Here is a 12,502-nt window from a genome sequence, read left to right as displayed (position 1 = left end):
GTGTGTGTGTGTGTGTGTGTGTGTGTGTGTGTGTGTGTGTGTGTAAGAGGAAGATATGAGGCTTGTTTGCCCGCGTTTCACTTGTGTATGTGTCACAGGATGCGTCCAAATTTCACTATTTTACTTTAAAAGTTTAGTCTTCTCATGAAACGTCGCTGTTTGCGTGCCCGGCATTTTATAAAAGTACCGAACTCTCACTAAGGTCCCGCGGCGTGCGTGTATTAATTAGCCGCCAAAAAGAGAGTGATATTTTGTCGCTCAACTTCGGCGAGACTCGAGGTGTTCTTTTTACTAAAAGCTACCGTGGCTATCTCTGCGTAAACAACGACGCGAGCAGGGTCCGGGGTCGCACATTATCGAGTTTCCGGGGAATTTCTCGAAGCAGCGTTCGCCCCCACTTTCCCTGAATTCAGTTAAGAGCCGCTTCGTAAATGACAATATTTGAACTCACCGTTCCCCGATATCGGCGCCATTGTGGACGGATGGTGGTCTTCAAAAGAAATAAAGAGTGCCGTTGGGTGAGGTTACTTTCGAGAGAGTAGTCGCGTGGCGTCGCGCCGAATAAAAATATCACTTACGGGTGCAGTTATAGGCGACCGGGCAGCAGGAATGGGGTGTGTACAGCGGGCTGCACCCCGGCAGAGGCAGCAGGCACTTGGGTCGGATGCACCTCCTCGCGCCGGATATGCAATAGCAGTACTCGCACCGACGCGAGCCCATCATCGCCGATCCCGAGCCGTATCGAACCCCCTCGTGCAGGCATCCTAAATATAATGTTCAAGTTTATTCTCTCTCGCGTCGCCGCTACGGGAAGTCGATACCTTTACCGACAGAATACCGACTTTTTTCTGTAAAGTTTACGTTGCGTTAGCTGCACACAGAATTGAGAGTGTGAAAATACGTGCGAGTATGACACGAAGCATTGCTCAATGTATTACAAAAACTGATGTAAAATTTCATAGTTGACATTTCGAGTGTAAATTAATCCAGACGTTTTCAGTTGAAATAAATGTTCGCCTGATATATAAGATAATCTTTAGCTTGTGTATACTGAACGCGAGTTTGTTTGGCTCAGAAAAATTTCAAGAAGCATTGCTGCAAACTTTGCGTGTGAATTAAAATGCTTAAAAATATTGGAAAAGTTTGCAGAAAGATTTCTATGTTGTTAGGTCGTTAAGGAGATGCTGAAGCTGAAAACTTCACCGACAAAACACTGACATTTTTCTGCAAAGTTTACGTCGTATTGATTACACAAAATTACAAATGCTTTTACGCAATGAAAATACGTGCAAAAATAAATAGGAGCATTGTTCAATATGTGTCGAAAACGAACAAAAAATTTTTTATGTAAAATCTCAAGCTGTCAGTTAGCGTAATATTTGCCTAATCCAAAAGTTCCGCAGCTTGTACATACCGAAATTGTGGCTCCAAGCAGAAAAATTTTGAAGAACATTGCTCTACCTTCGCATCCGCATTTGGAAGCTTAAAAATATTGAAAAAGTAAAAATATGCAAAAAGATTTCTACACATATATGGTTAGGTTTTCCGTTGAGTATGGTAAAACAAAGCAACACACATTCATGTAAGTTCTATATGTATAAGAAATACGAAAAGGATAGCGTGATTATATTAGTGACGATCGTCTCTGCATTATCGACATTATTTGAGTTCGTCATCGACTCCAGCATCCCCTTAAGTCTTCCACTAAATATGGTAAAAACAAAACAATGCACATTTATATGAGACTTATATGTACAAAAAATATGAAGAGAATAGCGTGATTGTATTAATGATGATCTCTACGTTATCGACAATTTATTATCAACTCCAGCATCCCTTTAAAGAGAGATTTTCCTCTAGATGGCCGAAAAGTAAAGAATTTTTACTTACGATTTTTTTTCGAAGAAATGAATAAAAATGTTAATATAGGATTTTGACCATGTTATTTATCATTGCTCTATTTGAAAAAGAAATATAAATTTCTTTCGTCGTCCAGATTTTTTGCACGCAGTGTCATCTCCGACTGGTGGATATTACAACTCGTGTAATGCTCTAAAACCAATGGGAGCAAAAAATTATATTAAATTGTAAATAAATTGTAAATAAAATAAAATAAAATAAATTGTATTAAATTAAATTGTTAATTGTATTCGTTGGAGGATGAATCTTTGTCATGTGCAGAAAGTCAAAATTAAACAAAACTTAAAAATTACAAGTAATTTTTCTTTTTAATGTCCCGTGAAAAATACTGATTTTGGAAATGTTACAAAGAATTTAGGTTCATTCTTCAGCAAATTTAATATATAGCTTTGAAATTTTCTTGTTCCATTGGTTAAAAACGTCCGGTGACGTTAGCGCTTAGCACAACACTTGGACGATGGAATTTTTATTTTCCTTTTTAATAAAAAAATAATCCTTTTCTATACTTAAAACGATAATAAATAGTATGATCAAAGCCCTACACTGACGTCCTTATTCATTTCTTTAAAAACAATTTGTAGAAACCTCCTATTTTCGGCTATTTAAAACGAAACCTCCCTTTAAAAATTAAAGAACGGATAGAATGGATAGTTTAACATGAGAGGTGCACAGGTGTGCGGCAGTAACGGCGGGCCAACAACGAATCGGGTGTGACGTGGCGCGAAAGTAAATAAAAAACTACCGCGGAGTAACTTGTTTTTTGGACGGATTTGTTTCTCGCGTTTTGGCTTTGAAAGTTAAAGGGTTCATGATTTTCTCGAGCTCTTTTATATTTTGATCTCGTTGACATGCGTTGGTAATACGTCTATTGTTATCCCGTCAATCCTGTGTAAAATTAGGTTGAAAATTAATCAGAACTCCGTTTTCCTAGAGATGTATTCAGAGACAAGACAAGCGTCTGTTTCTTTCTTCTTGTGCGCACATCTTAGTTCTCTGACATGCTTGAGACTCTTTTATTATCTTATGTTACACATGTTGTTTCTCGAACAATCCTTCACTTTGTTAGCTCCGCGTTTCTATTGCTTTATTTCCCTGTACCGTTTAACAACGTGATAACCCCTCGCGTCAGTTATTTCGGCATCTCGTTTTATCAGTGTATAACGACGGCCATCTGTTCGTTTTAAAAAGAACCAAGGGCTCTAGATACAACGGTTAATCTTTAATTGCAATCGAGCGCCGAATGGAGTTTTCGGAATTTACGTTAAATTGCTCTCGTTAAGATCGCTCCTACCTCGTGAGATAGTACGTGAGCTTCGTCGAAGTTCGACGAAGTTCCTGGTGCCCGGTAATTTATTTAGCAATGCTTTCAAGAAAGGCACGAGCCTTTCACGTATTTATGAAGTAACGTGGAAGATTGTTGTTCCGCGGGAGAAAAGGTAGCCGTATGTGTTACTGTGCTTTAACGTCCGTGGTATTTGACTTTGATCTCGAGATTCGGAATTTCGTTCCTTACCAAACAAATCTCGGGGAATAGATCTCAGCGATCGCTGGCGCGATAATACCTCCGATCAATTAAGTGTCAATGCCGGAGGGAAGGCAACGTGTGGATGACTAAATGAAAGATTCCCGCTGATTGATGATACGTCAGTTATTGTTGTTGACTAAATAATAGAGATGCGAATCAAAGATTTTTGATGTCGAATCGAATTGTATCTCAGATTTTTATTTCGAATTTAAATCGAATCGTTGAAAGAATTTTTAATTAACATAATCGTTGAATTCAACATGAAAATAGAAAATAGAATAAATTGAATTCAACATGAAATAACTTCAGTATGAGAGAGATAACATTGATTATATGATATCAATTCAAGATAAGAAATATATAATATATTTCAGTTCCAGCCTTGAAAGCTACGCAACGACACATATCGATCCGGCAGTTGTCGGTAAGAGTTTATCTAGAAGCCATTATCTTCTTTTAATATTTTTGAAGAAAATCTTAATGTATAGCAAACTTTTCGAGTCATGCTAATTCTCGTAAGGCTGGATGTCTTTAATAGTATTCATTGATACTAATGCGCGATCCGAATCTTTTCGATTTGAAATTTTCGAATTATTCGGATTCGAATAGTTCGCACATCTCTACTAAGTAATGATTGTCAAAAGAAATACTCAAGTAATGAGGGAACGTCACATGTGCAGCCGTGTCTGCTCGATCGTAATATACCCTTCATGCAGGAAATTTCGTTTCGTTTCATCGCGAATGAAAGCGTGCTACAACGAAGCGATGTTGCGCTGCGCGCGGGAATGAACGAATGTAGTGGCATAAACTTTGCGGTAGCAAAGAAAATCCTGAATTAATTTAGAATTACGCTCGTTTCAACAGTAACGAGCCATCTTAACCCCTTCTGTGTTATGGCCGAGTTTAGCTGAGTGTTCTCTACCTACCTCAATTTATTTACCCCAAGTTTACTCGGCCGTAACGAGGCTCATTTATTTACCGCGGGGCTAACCCAGACGCTCTTTTCAGAGACGAAGTTAGAATGGAAATTATTAAAAATAATAGCGTACTCCGCTAGGTTAGAGCGAGACAGAGACAAAAAGAAAGAGAAAGAAAAGGATTTCCAAATCGGGAGGAGAGTCGCGTCTCGCGAGAAATCAGTGAGAGAAGAAACAGCATTTTCCGCGGTTGATTTTGCGCTTAAAAATCGCGAATGGTTAACAGACTGTCTCGTGATGAGTCGTGTTTTTTTGTCTTACGAAAAACGCGGCTGCTTCGCGCACGGTGACGTTGGCGAAAAATAATTACTCGCGCACTCTAATGACATCTCGCCACGGAAGATACGTAGTAAAGCACATAATCAACAAAGTGGCGGTACCTTCTGTACGTGAGTAGTGAGTATGCTTCTCATCCTCGGCTGCCGCGTTCGTTTGTACACCAGCTCTCCGCAACATATTCTCGACGTCGCCTGTAAGTCAGATAATAAATTTAAGCCCTAGCCACGATTAACTCTTTAATCTGCTTTGCTGCGAAGCCGAAACTTTTATGCGCGCGCTTTAATGCGCGACGGATTTTGCAAAAGGAACGTAAGGCGTGTGTATAAACACAAACCTCATCGAGAATCCGTGATAATAAACTCCCGGCGTTGAATAATTTTAATTACTATTCACGAAATATTGCGCTTTTTTGGGCGTTCTAGCACAAAAGTGCGCTGAAAAATCTTTCTTCAATTATACGAAATTTCACATCAATTTTAATATTAGTATCCAATTTTAATATCAACGTCATGAAGAGCGTAATATATTCATACACACGAAAAACAAAATAAAGTGGGAATCTCAAAAATCGGGACCAAAAAACACGGTGTGCCCGGAAATACACACAATCGCGTTAAAACGCAAACCATAATAAATTGTACATTTTATACTTTGTACTAATTGCGGTAAACATTTTATAGATTTATGGAAATAGATATTTTTCTGAAAAATTACATGTTCTAACGCGAATCACGCCAAATGTTTCTGGGTCTCGATTTTTGAGATTCCGATATTTTTTTCGTTTTTTGTGTCTAACTTAATTTTATTTTAATTTTTTGTATGGTTATCAATAAAAAGAAGTCAGCAGTTACTATGTGTAGTGGCAATATACAAAAAGCTGTTATAACGCAATACATGGTATTTTCTTCTAGCCTAACTACTTTATACCGTCTCTTTGGTAAAGAGATACAGAAATAGATAGTAGATAATATAAAAATAGATAAATAGATAGATAGTTATTTGCGGTTATTTATCCACACACACACATAATAAAAATAATAAATTTCCCGCGGTGACACGTATTAATTTTCTTTCATACAAAACCCATGCAATATACTGACGAAAATCTATGTTCTAAAAGGATCAGTTTGAAATTTTGTGCATCCACTGTTTTTCTGATAAATATTAAAAAGAGCACATGAACAACATATTCCTGCATAGAAAAAAAGGATTGATTGAATTAACCAAATATTTAGTCGAATATGAACGATCCAGAAATTCCAATTGAAGTAACCCGAATTCTGTTTAAGTCAACCGAAAATCTTGTTAACTTAAACAGAATGCGGGTTACTTCAATCGGAATTTCTGGGTTGTTCATATTCGACCAGATATTTGATTAATTCAACCAAACCTTTTTTTCCATGAGGGGTCATCTAGACCCGGTCTCCCTTACTGTTCAATGCAACTCTATTTCAATGCAAAACTATTGAAGAATGTTGTCGAAGGATCGACAGAGTCCTGTCCTTCGGCCATCTTCGGCGCGAATTGCGAGAAACAACCTTAATTCGGTCGCACGATGAATCGCGGGCACACTGAGGGAAATGTCTGATGATATCAGAATTCTATTTAGGCTTACCAAACGGTATGGTGAATAATTGTGTAACAAGATATTTAGTCAATGATACCAAACTATCTGATGAGCACATTGTCTAAGTAGCATTACAGTGATGCTTAAATACGTTTACCAAATCGTCTGGTACAGCATACAATTGATAATTAAAATAATAAAACCTAACCTAAAATCTAACCATATATAAATAATTTTCTTATACTTACTGTATATGATCTTCATATATTTACTTCTAAATTCGTCGACATATTTTAAGAAATTCCATTCTTCCAAATATCTGACGGTTTCAGCATCCATTCTTTTATACCACCAACGTCTTTACAAATTAGTATAGATGAAAAAGGAAACGTCGCAGCGAGTAACAATTAACTATCACATCTAGAGAGAATTACCAAGCTGTCTAGATGCCTACAACTAAATGTCTCGATATTGACTACCAGACGCGTCGAGGCATCGTAATCAGAATACTGGATATGTGAACCAGATACCGCATATAAATTCACCATATTACTTTCATAAGACGAGTACAGTGTCATTCACCAAGCCATTTCTCTCAGTGTAGTTATCATATCGGCGAGGTGTCGCGATTAATCAAAGGGACAACGTCGTTACTAACGTGGCTCGCCGCATACCAACTCGGCGCAGCATACATTCTCGGCCGGTGCACGAATGTGACAGCCCGATGGTGGTGGATTCGGCAGTCGCGGGCACACCCGTAGCCGGCATCTCAATGCGCCCTCGGTGCATCGGCACCGCAGGCAGGGCTCGGACGTAGCCACAGCCGTTCCTTCCTGATATCGGCGACCCTCGTATCTGCATCCTGCAATCGCGAGTAAATTTCTCGTTACGTAACAAAACTTTAATTACAGTGTGTCGGGCCGGGTTACCGAGGCCCGCCGCGATGTCTCGCGCAGCATCGTGCCGGGAATTTCGAGGCAGGGCATTTCTAGCGCGCGGAGCGGCACATTACGCTGCACGTTTTCTGCTCGCAATGAAAATGACAAATCGCCCGCGACGACGCACGCGGCAATCTTCTCCTTTCGTACACCGAGAGAAAGAGTATCGAAAAAAAAAAACATATGTAGTATGAAAAACATTTATTCGGTATAACATATTCATTTATACAGAATTTCTTCACATAGAAAACATTTTATATTTTCTTAAAAGCTCAATTTCTTTCTATTGTTTATCTTATTAAATATTTAAATAAAAGAATACAGAATGTAGATTCAAGGAAATATATTATTAGTGCCCGCATCGAATAAATATTTTTTTATTCTTTTAGATTTTTTCTTCTATCTCTTTGATCGTTTTGCCACTTCGTATAAGCGAATTAGCAAAATCCACAAAATGTAACCTCGTCTTTAGCAAAATTCTCTGAATCCTAGAAGATTTTATCCTTATGGCCTTAAGGGGATTCCTCTAAAGCCAACAGAAAAACATTCTAAGCACAATGTTCTTAAAGTTAGAGGAATGTCGTCCACAGTAAAAGTCGTGCTTGTTGCGCTTCGTTTTATCGTGTCCCGAAGAGAAATACTCTTTTGATGAAAGTTTTCACTTAGAATTACGAAATTACAGGGACCAGAGCCTTTTGCAATCAGAGTTCTTTTCTGATAGAGAATTCAATTATAGGAATGTTAACAAACGTGCAAAGTCTCAGCGCACGGATTTGGGAGCTCGTGCACGCTGAGGCGACTCGCTTTCGTTTCCCGTTGTTCGCGATGTGCGTAAAAATCCGCGGCTCGGTCAACGACGTCCCAGAGCGAGCTCGTCGAAAGCTTTTTGCTCGATTTTCCCCGTGGCGGTCGGGCGTCGTCCTGTAATGCATTACATTAAACTGGAGAAAGAGAGACAGAGAGAGAGAGAGAGAGAGAGAGAGAGAGAGAATGCAACAGCGATCCGCAGACTACGTGTGGCCTCTATTAACATAGACAAAGCAACGTTGGGAGAATGTGCCGCGGGAGTACGACGAAGTCCCCGATTAATAAGATCCAATTAGCAGTTAATTAACGCCCGTGAAAGTTTCGCGCGCGCGCGACGCAGACGCAGTCATCGAAAGTTACATCGACGAACAGCTAAAACAATTACCGGAAGACCATAATCCTATAGTCGAAGACACGCGCGCGTTTAACTTTTCAATGGAGAACGATGTCCCTGGAGGAAACGCGCGGAAAAAGGATTCCGCAGGAACGATTTGAGCGGGAGAGCGGGCGGGCGGACGGGCGCACGCGCTCCAACTTTCGAGTCGATTGACTTTTGAGCGAAGTTTATTATCGGCACTTCTCGATTTGTCCGAGAAATTGAAACTCGTGCGATTCCACGTCGGAGTTGCTCGTGCCGGGGAACTCGAGACATTGATTAGTACGAAAATTACGTCAAGCGGGCGAGTCGAGAAGTGAAAATAAAGACTGTTCAGACTCTCCCTCGATTGATACAATTCTTCGATTTCTAACGATTCTCTCTCCCCCTCCCTCTCTTTCCCGCCCTCTCTTTCGTCCCATGGAAGAGTGCTCGTTGACGAGTTCGCGAGGTGACGCGAGCAGCGGTTTTTTAAAACGTTAAATAAAAGAAGCGCTTTAACCGTGACAATCCGGTCTGGTTCGAACGTGGCGCGTGCAGAAGGAAAAAAAATAGAAAAAAAAGAAAACGCAGCAGGGAGCTCCACTTCAATTCCGCGCACGCCCGTCCCGCTCGCCGGAGCATCGGAAAAATCGCTACAGTGCGAACCTAAGGGTCGGAAATATTTGCACGCTCGGCCGTGAGAGCACGACTCTCCCCGCGATCGTCCGCGAAAATGGAATTTTCAATATAAATTCCACGTACTTTTCGTAACGACAGTGCCTCCCTCCTCCGCCCCCCAGCAGTGCAGAAAAGGCCCGGGACAGTCGGTTAAGACTGACACTGACTTCGTCGCGCGACGTACGTCGTCTAGGAAGCGACGTTAGGACGCAGCTCCGAGACAGAACAACGACGGGAATGTTTTACGCGATAGATTAACTCGAGACGCGACATTAGAGACTGCTGCAGTTATGATTGCGATTCGCCAGAAATTTAGGAAGACGTCATAGAGAGAGACATACACAAACATAAAGAGAGGGAGAGAGAGAGAGAGAGAGAGAGAGAGAGAGAGAGAGAGAGAGAGAGAGAGAGAGACCTAAAGTGCTATCATCACCGAGTTTGTTTGTTTTTGAGAGCTCGCAATTAGTATCGCAACGATCTTCTGCACGTACGTGCACATCCTTCACGTCTGAATAGGGGCAAAGTGCACCGTCTGCTTTCGGAAAAGAGGCTAGATGAAGTCTCAGCTATACTTATTAGGAGATACTTCACGAAACGCCAATAAAATGGCGAAACATTTCGCCCGGTCGTTGATAACGTTTCGATTTTCACCTTTCTCATTTTCCATCATGGGTAAATTGGAAAAAATAATATAACGTTAACAAGCATCTCTTTCTTCTCTCGAACTCTAACATTCGTATTTTTGCGTGTGGTGTGTTTCCAGTAAATAGAAACGAAAATTAAATTAAATTAAGAAGTGCCAATTAAACGGCGAGACGTTTCGTTGATAAGCAGTTATATTCTGGTTTTTTCCATTTTCGTTTTCCACCGTGAATAAATTTTCAAAATAACAACGTTAAAAACACACAAACGTCCGTTTCCTTCCTCCAAATATTTATGTTCTCACGCATCTTGTTTCCAATAAATAGAAAACACACTGCGTCATGTAATCGTCCGCTTTCGCGGAAATGTTAAATGTTAAATTCGTAATAACATTCGAAAGTTCGATTTCCTCAAAAGACCAATTATTTCCGACACGCGATCTGTTGATTACTGCCTTTTACTCAGTGACCGATCACCGTATAAGTGTGTGAAACTTAATGTGCGTCAAGAAAAGACATAATCGCGAAAATGAAAGGATTCCTTAACAAAGGCCATATCATTTGGCTGTATCATCGTTTATGCAAAAATGATCCAATTGATAAAATTATGACTTTTGAATCTTTGTTACCATGGATAGTTCTCCTACATCCTACAACAAAAAAGATTTAGCCCTTATAGGCGCCTATAGTTAATTAAAGACAGTTTTTAATTTCTACTAGTTGCGCTATTTTTACCAGTTGCGTCTTTTTTAGGATTTTTTTAGGATTAAACTTGTCAATGAATACCCTTGCAGAAAAGAACATTGATCATGCTTGAACGATTGCGAAGAATCTCAGTGCTACCTCTGCCTTTTATAAATCATGCATCAAATTTTCACCTTCATTTTTCTTAAAACATAATTTGGATTGGATCATTCTTGCATAATTACGGCCAGTCATTAAAGATATACGACAACGTGCAATTCTCTTCGGAGACTCGTGAAAAGACTTTCATGAAGTTTCCGATTTTCGCGCACGATTGTCACGCATCCGCGGAGTTGGGTATTCTCAGTAGGATATTTTAATAAGACGACTCCGAGATTGACTGCCGCCTCTGTGCGGATTCGAAGTATCTTAATCCGCGACTGCCATTATTCCGCCGTTAGTCCGACGCGGCGCGTACACGTCGAACACAAGGACGTGTCTAATAACCAGCTCTTCTCTCCCTCCCCTCCTCTCTCCTCTCGCTCACGCCTTTACCCTCTCGCCGCATTCTCGAGGAGCATAACGCGATGCGGTGAGCGACGTCGAGGCCGTCATTAGTCCCGGAGAACGTAAGTACAGCACTGGCGAGGGGCCGCAGTAGTAAAGGACACTCCAGGGTTGGCCGGAGAAGCTCGCGTCGAGCGAGAAACAAGCCAAGTTAGTTAATGGCGCAAAACCGGAAGTCCTCCTCACCGCCGTCGACGACGACGACGACGACGATGATGACGCCTCCTCCTCTTCATCCTCCTCCTTCTCTCGCTGAGAGGATTTTAATCCCGCTACATTGAACAAGGAGATCCCGCGGCGCGAAGATTTTGTTACGAACACTTCCAGGCGGACGTGAGCGTTTTGCTACGATCCCCGGGACACTCTCGGCTCGATGTAAGCCGTCCTTGCGAGCGGATGTGCACGAGTTTCTGCACATTTAATTAGTGCGCGCGCGCGCGACGTATACAATCGTATATGTGTCTGACAATTATTGACACACCCGTTGTACGTACACAAAAAAAAGGGGACTTTCTGGTTTGGAGAATATCTCTATTCTTGATATGTTAATCTTCTCATGAGACCACATAGTATTAAACGAAGATAAGTTACTTGCATCGATATGTTTTGTACATAGTTGAACGAATAATTGTTTAAATTTAAGGCGATAAAATTCTTCTAACAATATTATATATTATTGCTTATACATGAAACAATAATTGTTAATTTGAATAGTTTTAAGTGAATAGAGAAACCTCGTGCACATAACACACGTTTAAAAACATCACATTCTCAGTTTAATATTTTACGCTTTTCATTAATGAAAATAACTTCTGAATAATAAAAAAATAGTTTTTCTTCGTTGAAAATCATATAAAATATATTCTTGAAAGTAGATCATCTTCATCTAATTCATGTAATCTCATTTGAAGATGTTAACATGTTAAGAATAAAGATACTTTCCAAAAAGGCATGTCCTTTTTTCTGTATAGGCAGAACTTATCAAGCTATATATGTAAAATTTTTCTACCATTTCGCACAGCCACGTACAATTTTGGGTTGTTAATTAAAAAGGATTAGTGAACGATCATGCACTGTGCGGTAAATGAGCTTGTGACGGAGGCACATCTGCTGTCGTGTTCTCGTAGATTAAATTAAACTGAGTAAAAACGTCTTCTGTCATTTTACAAATAATGACGTAAAGATTTGAGTTATCAATTAAAGAATTGGCCAATGATCGCGCGCGACCGTTTTCGAATCTTCTTTAGTCAATAACTAAAAAATTTACACGGTTATTCGCAAAATGGAAGGACTTTTTTGTTCAGTTTAACCTAATCTAGGCAGGCGTCGCCATCACAACTCATTTATAGTATACTACGTAATCCATTCACTAAACTTCTTTAATCAGTATGTCAAAATTTTACGTGGATGTTTGCGAAATGCTAGAGTTTTCTGTTCAGTTCGACCTGACCCTCACACACACACACAGGAGAGTTTTATATGTATCGCCAGACACCTCCTGTACAAGATAGGTATACAGGGTGTTCGAAAAGTCCCGGACCGGTGAAATATCTCGAAAACT

General features: G+C 40.1%; 2 protein-coding genes across 3 annotated transcripts in view; one reads left to right on the top strand and one right to left on the bottom strand.

Moving 5' to 3' along the window:
* Positions 1–12,502, top strand: part of LOC116846551 (syntaxin-8) — a 95,386-nt gene that overhangs the window by 14,399 nt on the left and 68,485 nt on the right. The gene's annotated exons all lie outside the window — the stretch shown is intronic.
* Positions 1–12,502, bottom strand: part of LOC116846546 — a 76,127-nt gene that overhangs the window by 25,513 nt on the left and 38,112 nt on the right. The window contains exons 2-5 of one of the 2 annotated variants that reach the window (XM_032820517.1): positions 6,927–7,130; positions 4,803–4,892; positions 579–764; positions 452–490 (exon numbers count right to left, since the gene is read on the bottom strand). In XM_032820517.1, the coding sequence (XP_032676408.1) occupies positions 452–490; positions 579–764; positions 4,803–4,892; positions 6,927–7,130 (519 nt within the window). The remainder of the gene's footprint in view (positions 1–451; positions 491–578; positions 765–4,802; positions 4,893–6,926; positions 7,131–12,502) is intronic. The other variant, XM_032820518.1, reaches the window with a different exon arrangement.

This window comes from Odontomachus brunneus, unplaced genomic scaffold (assembly GCF_010583005.1).
Source record: "Odontomachus brunneus isolate Ranch 3 - 2012 unplaced genomic scaffold, Obru_v1 Obru_scaffold_065, whole genome shotgun sequence".
Taxonomy (NCBI): domain Eukaryota; kingdom Metazoa; phylum Arthropoda; class Insecta; order Hymenoptera; family Formicidae; genus Odontomachus; species Odontomachus brunneus.
The sequence above is the reverse complement of the archived record's forward strand: the minus strand, read 5'-3'. Positions and strand labels throughout refer to the sequence as shown.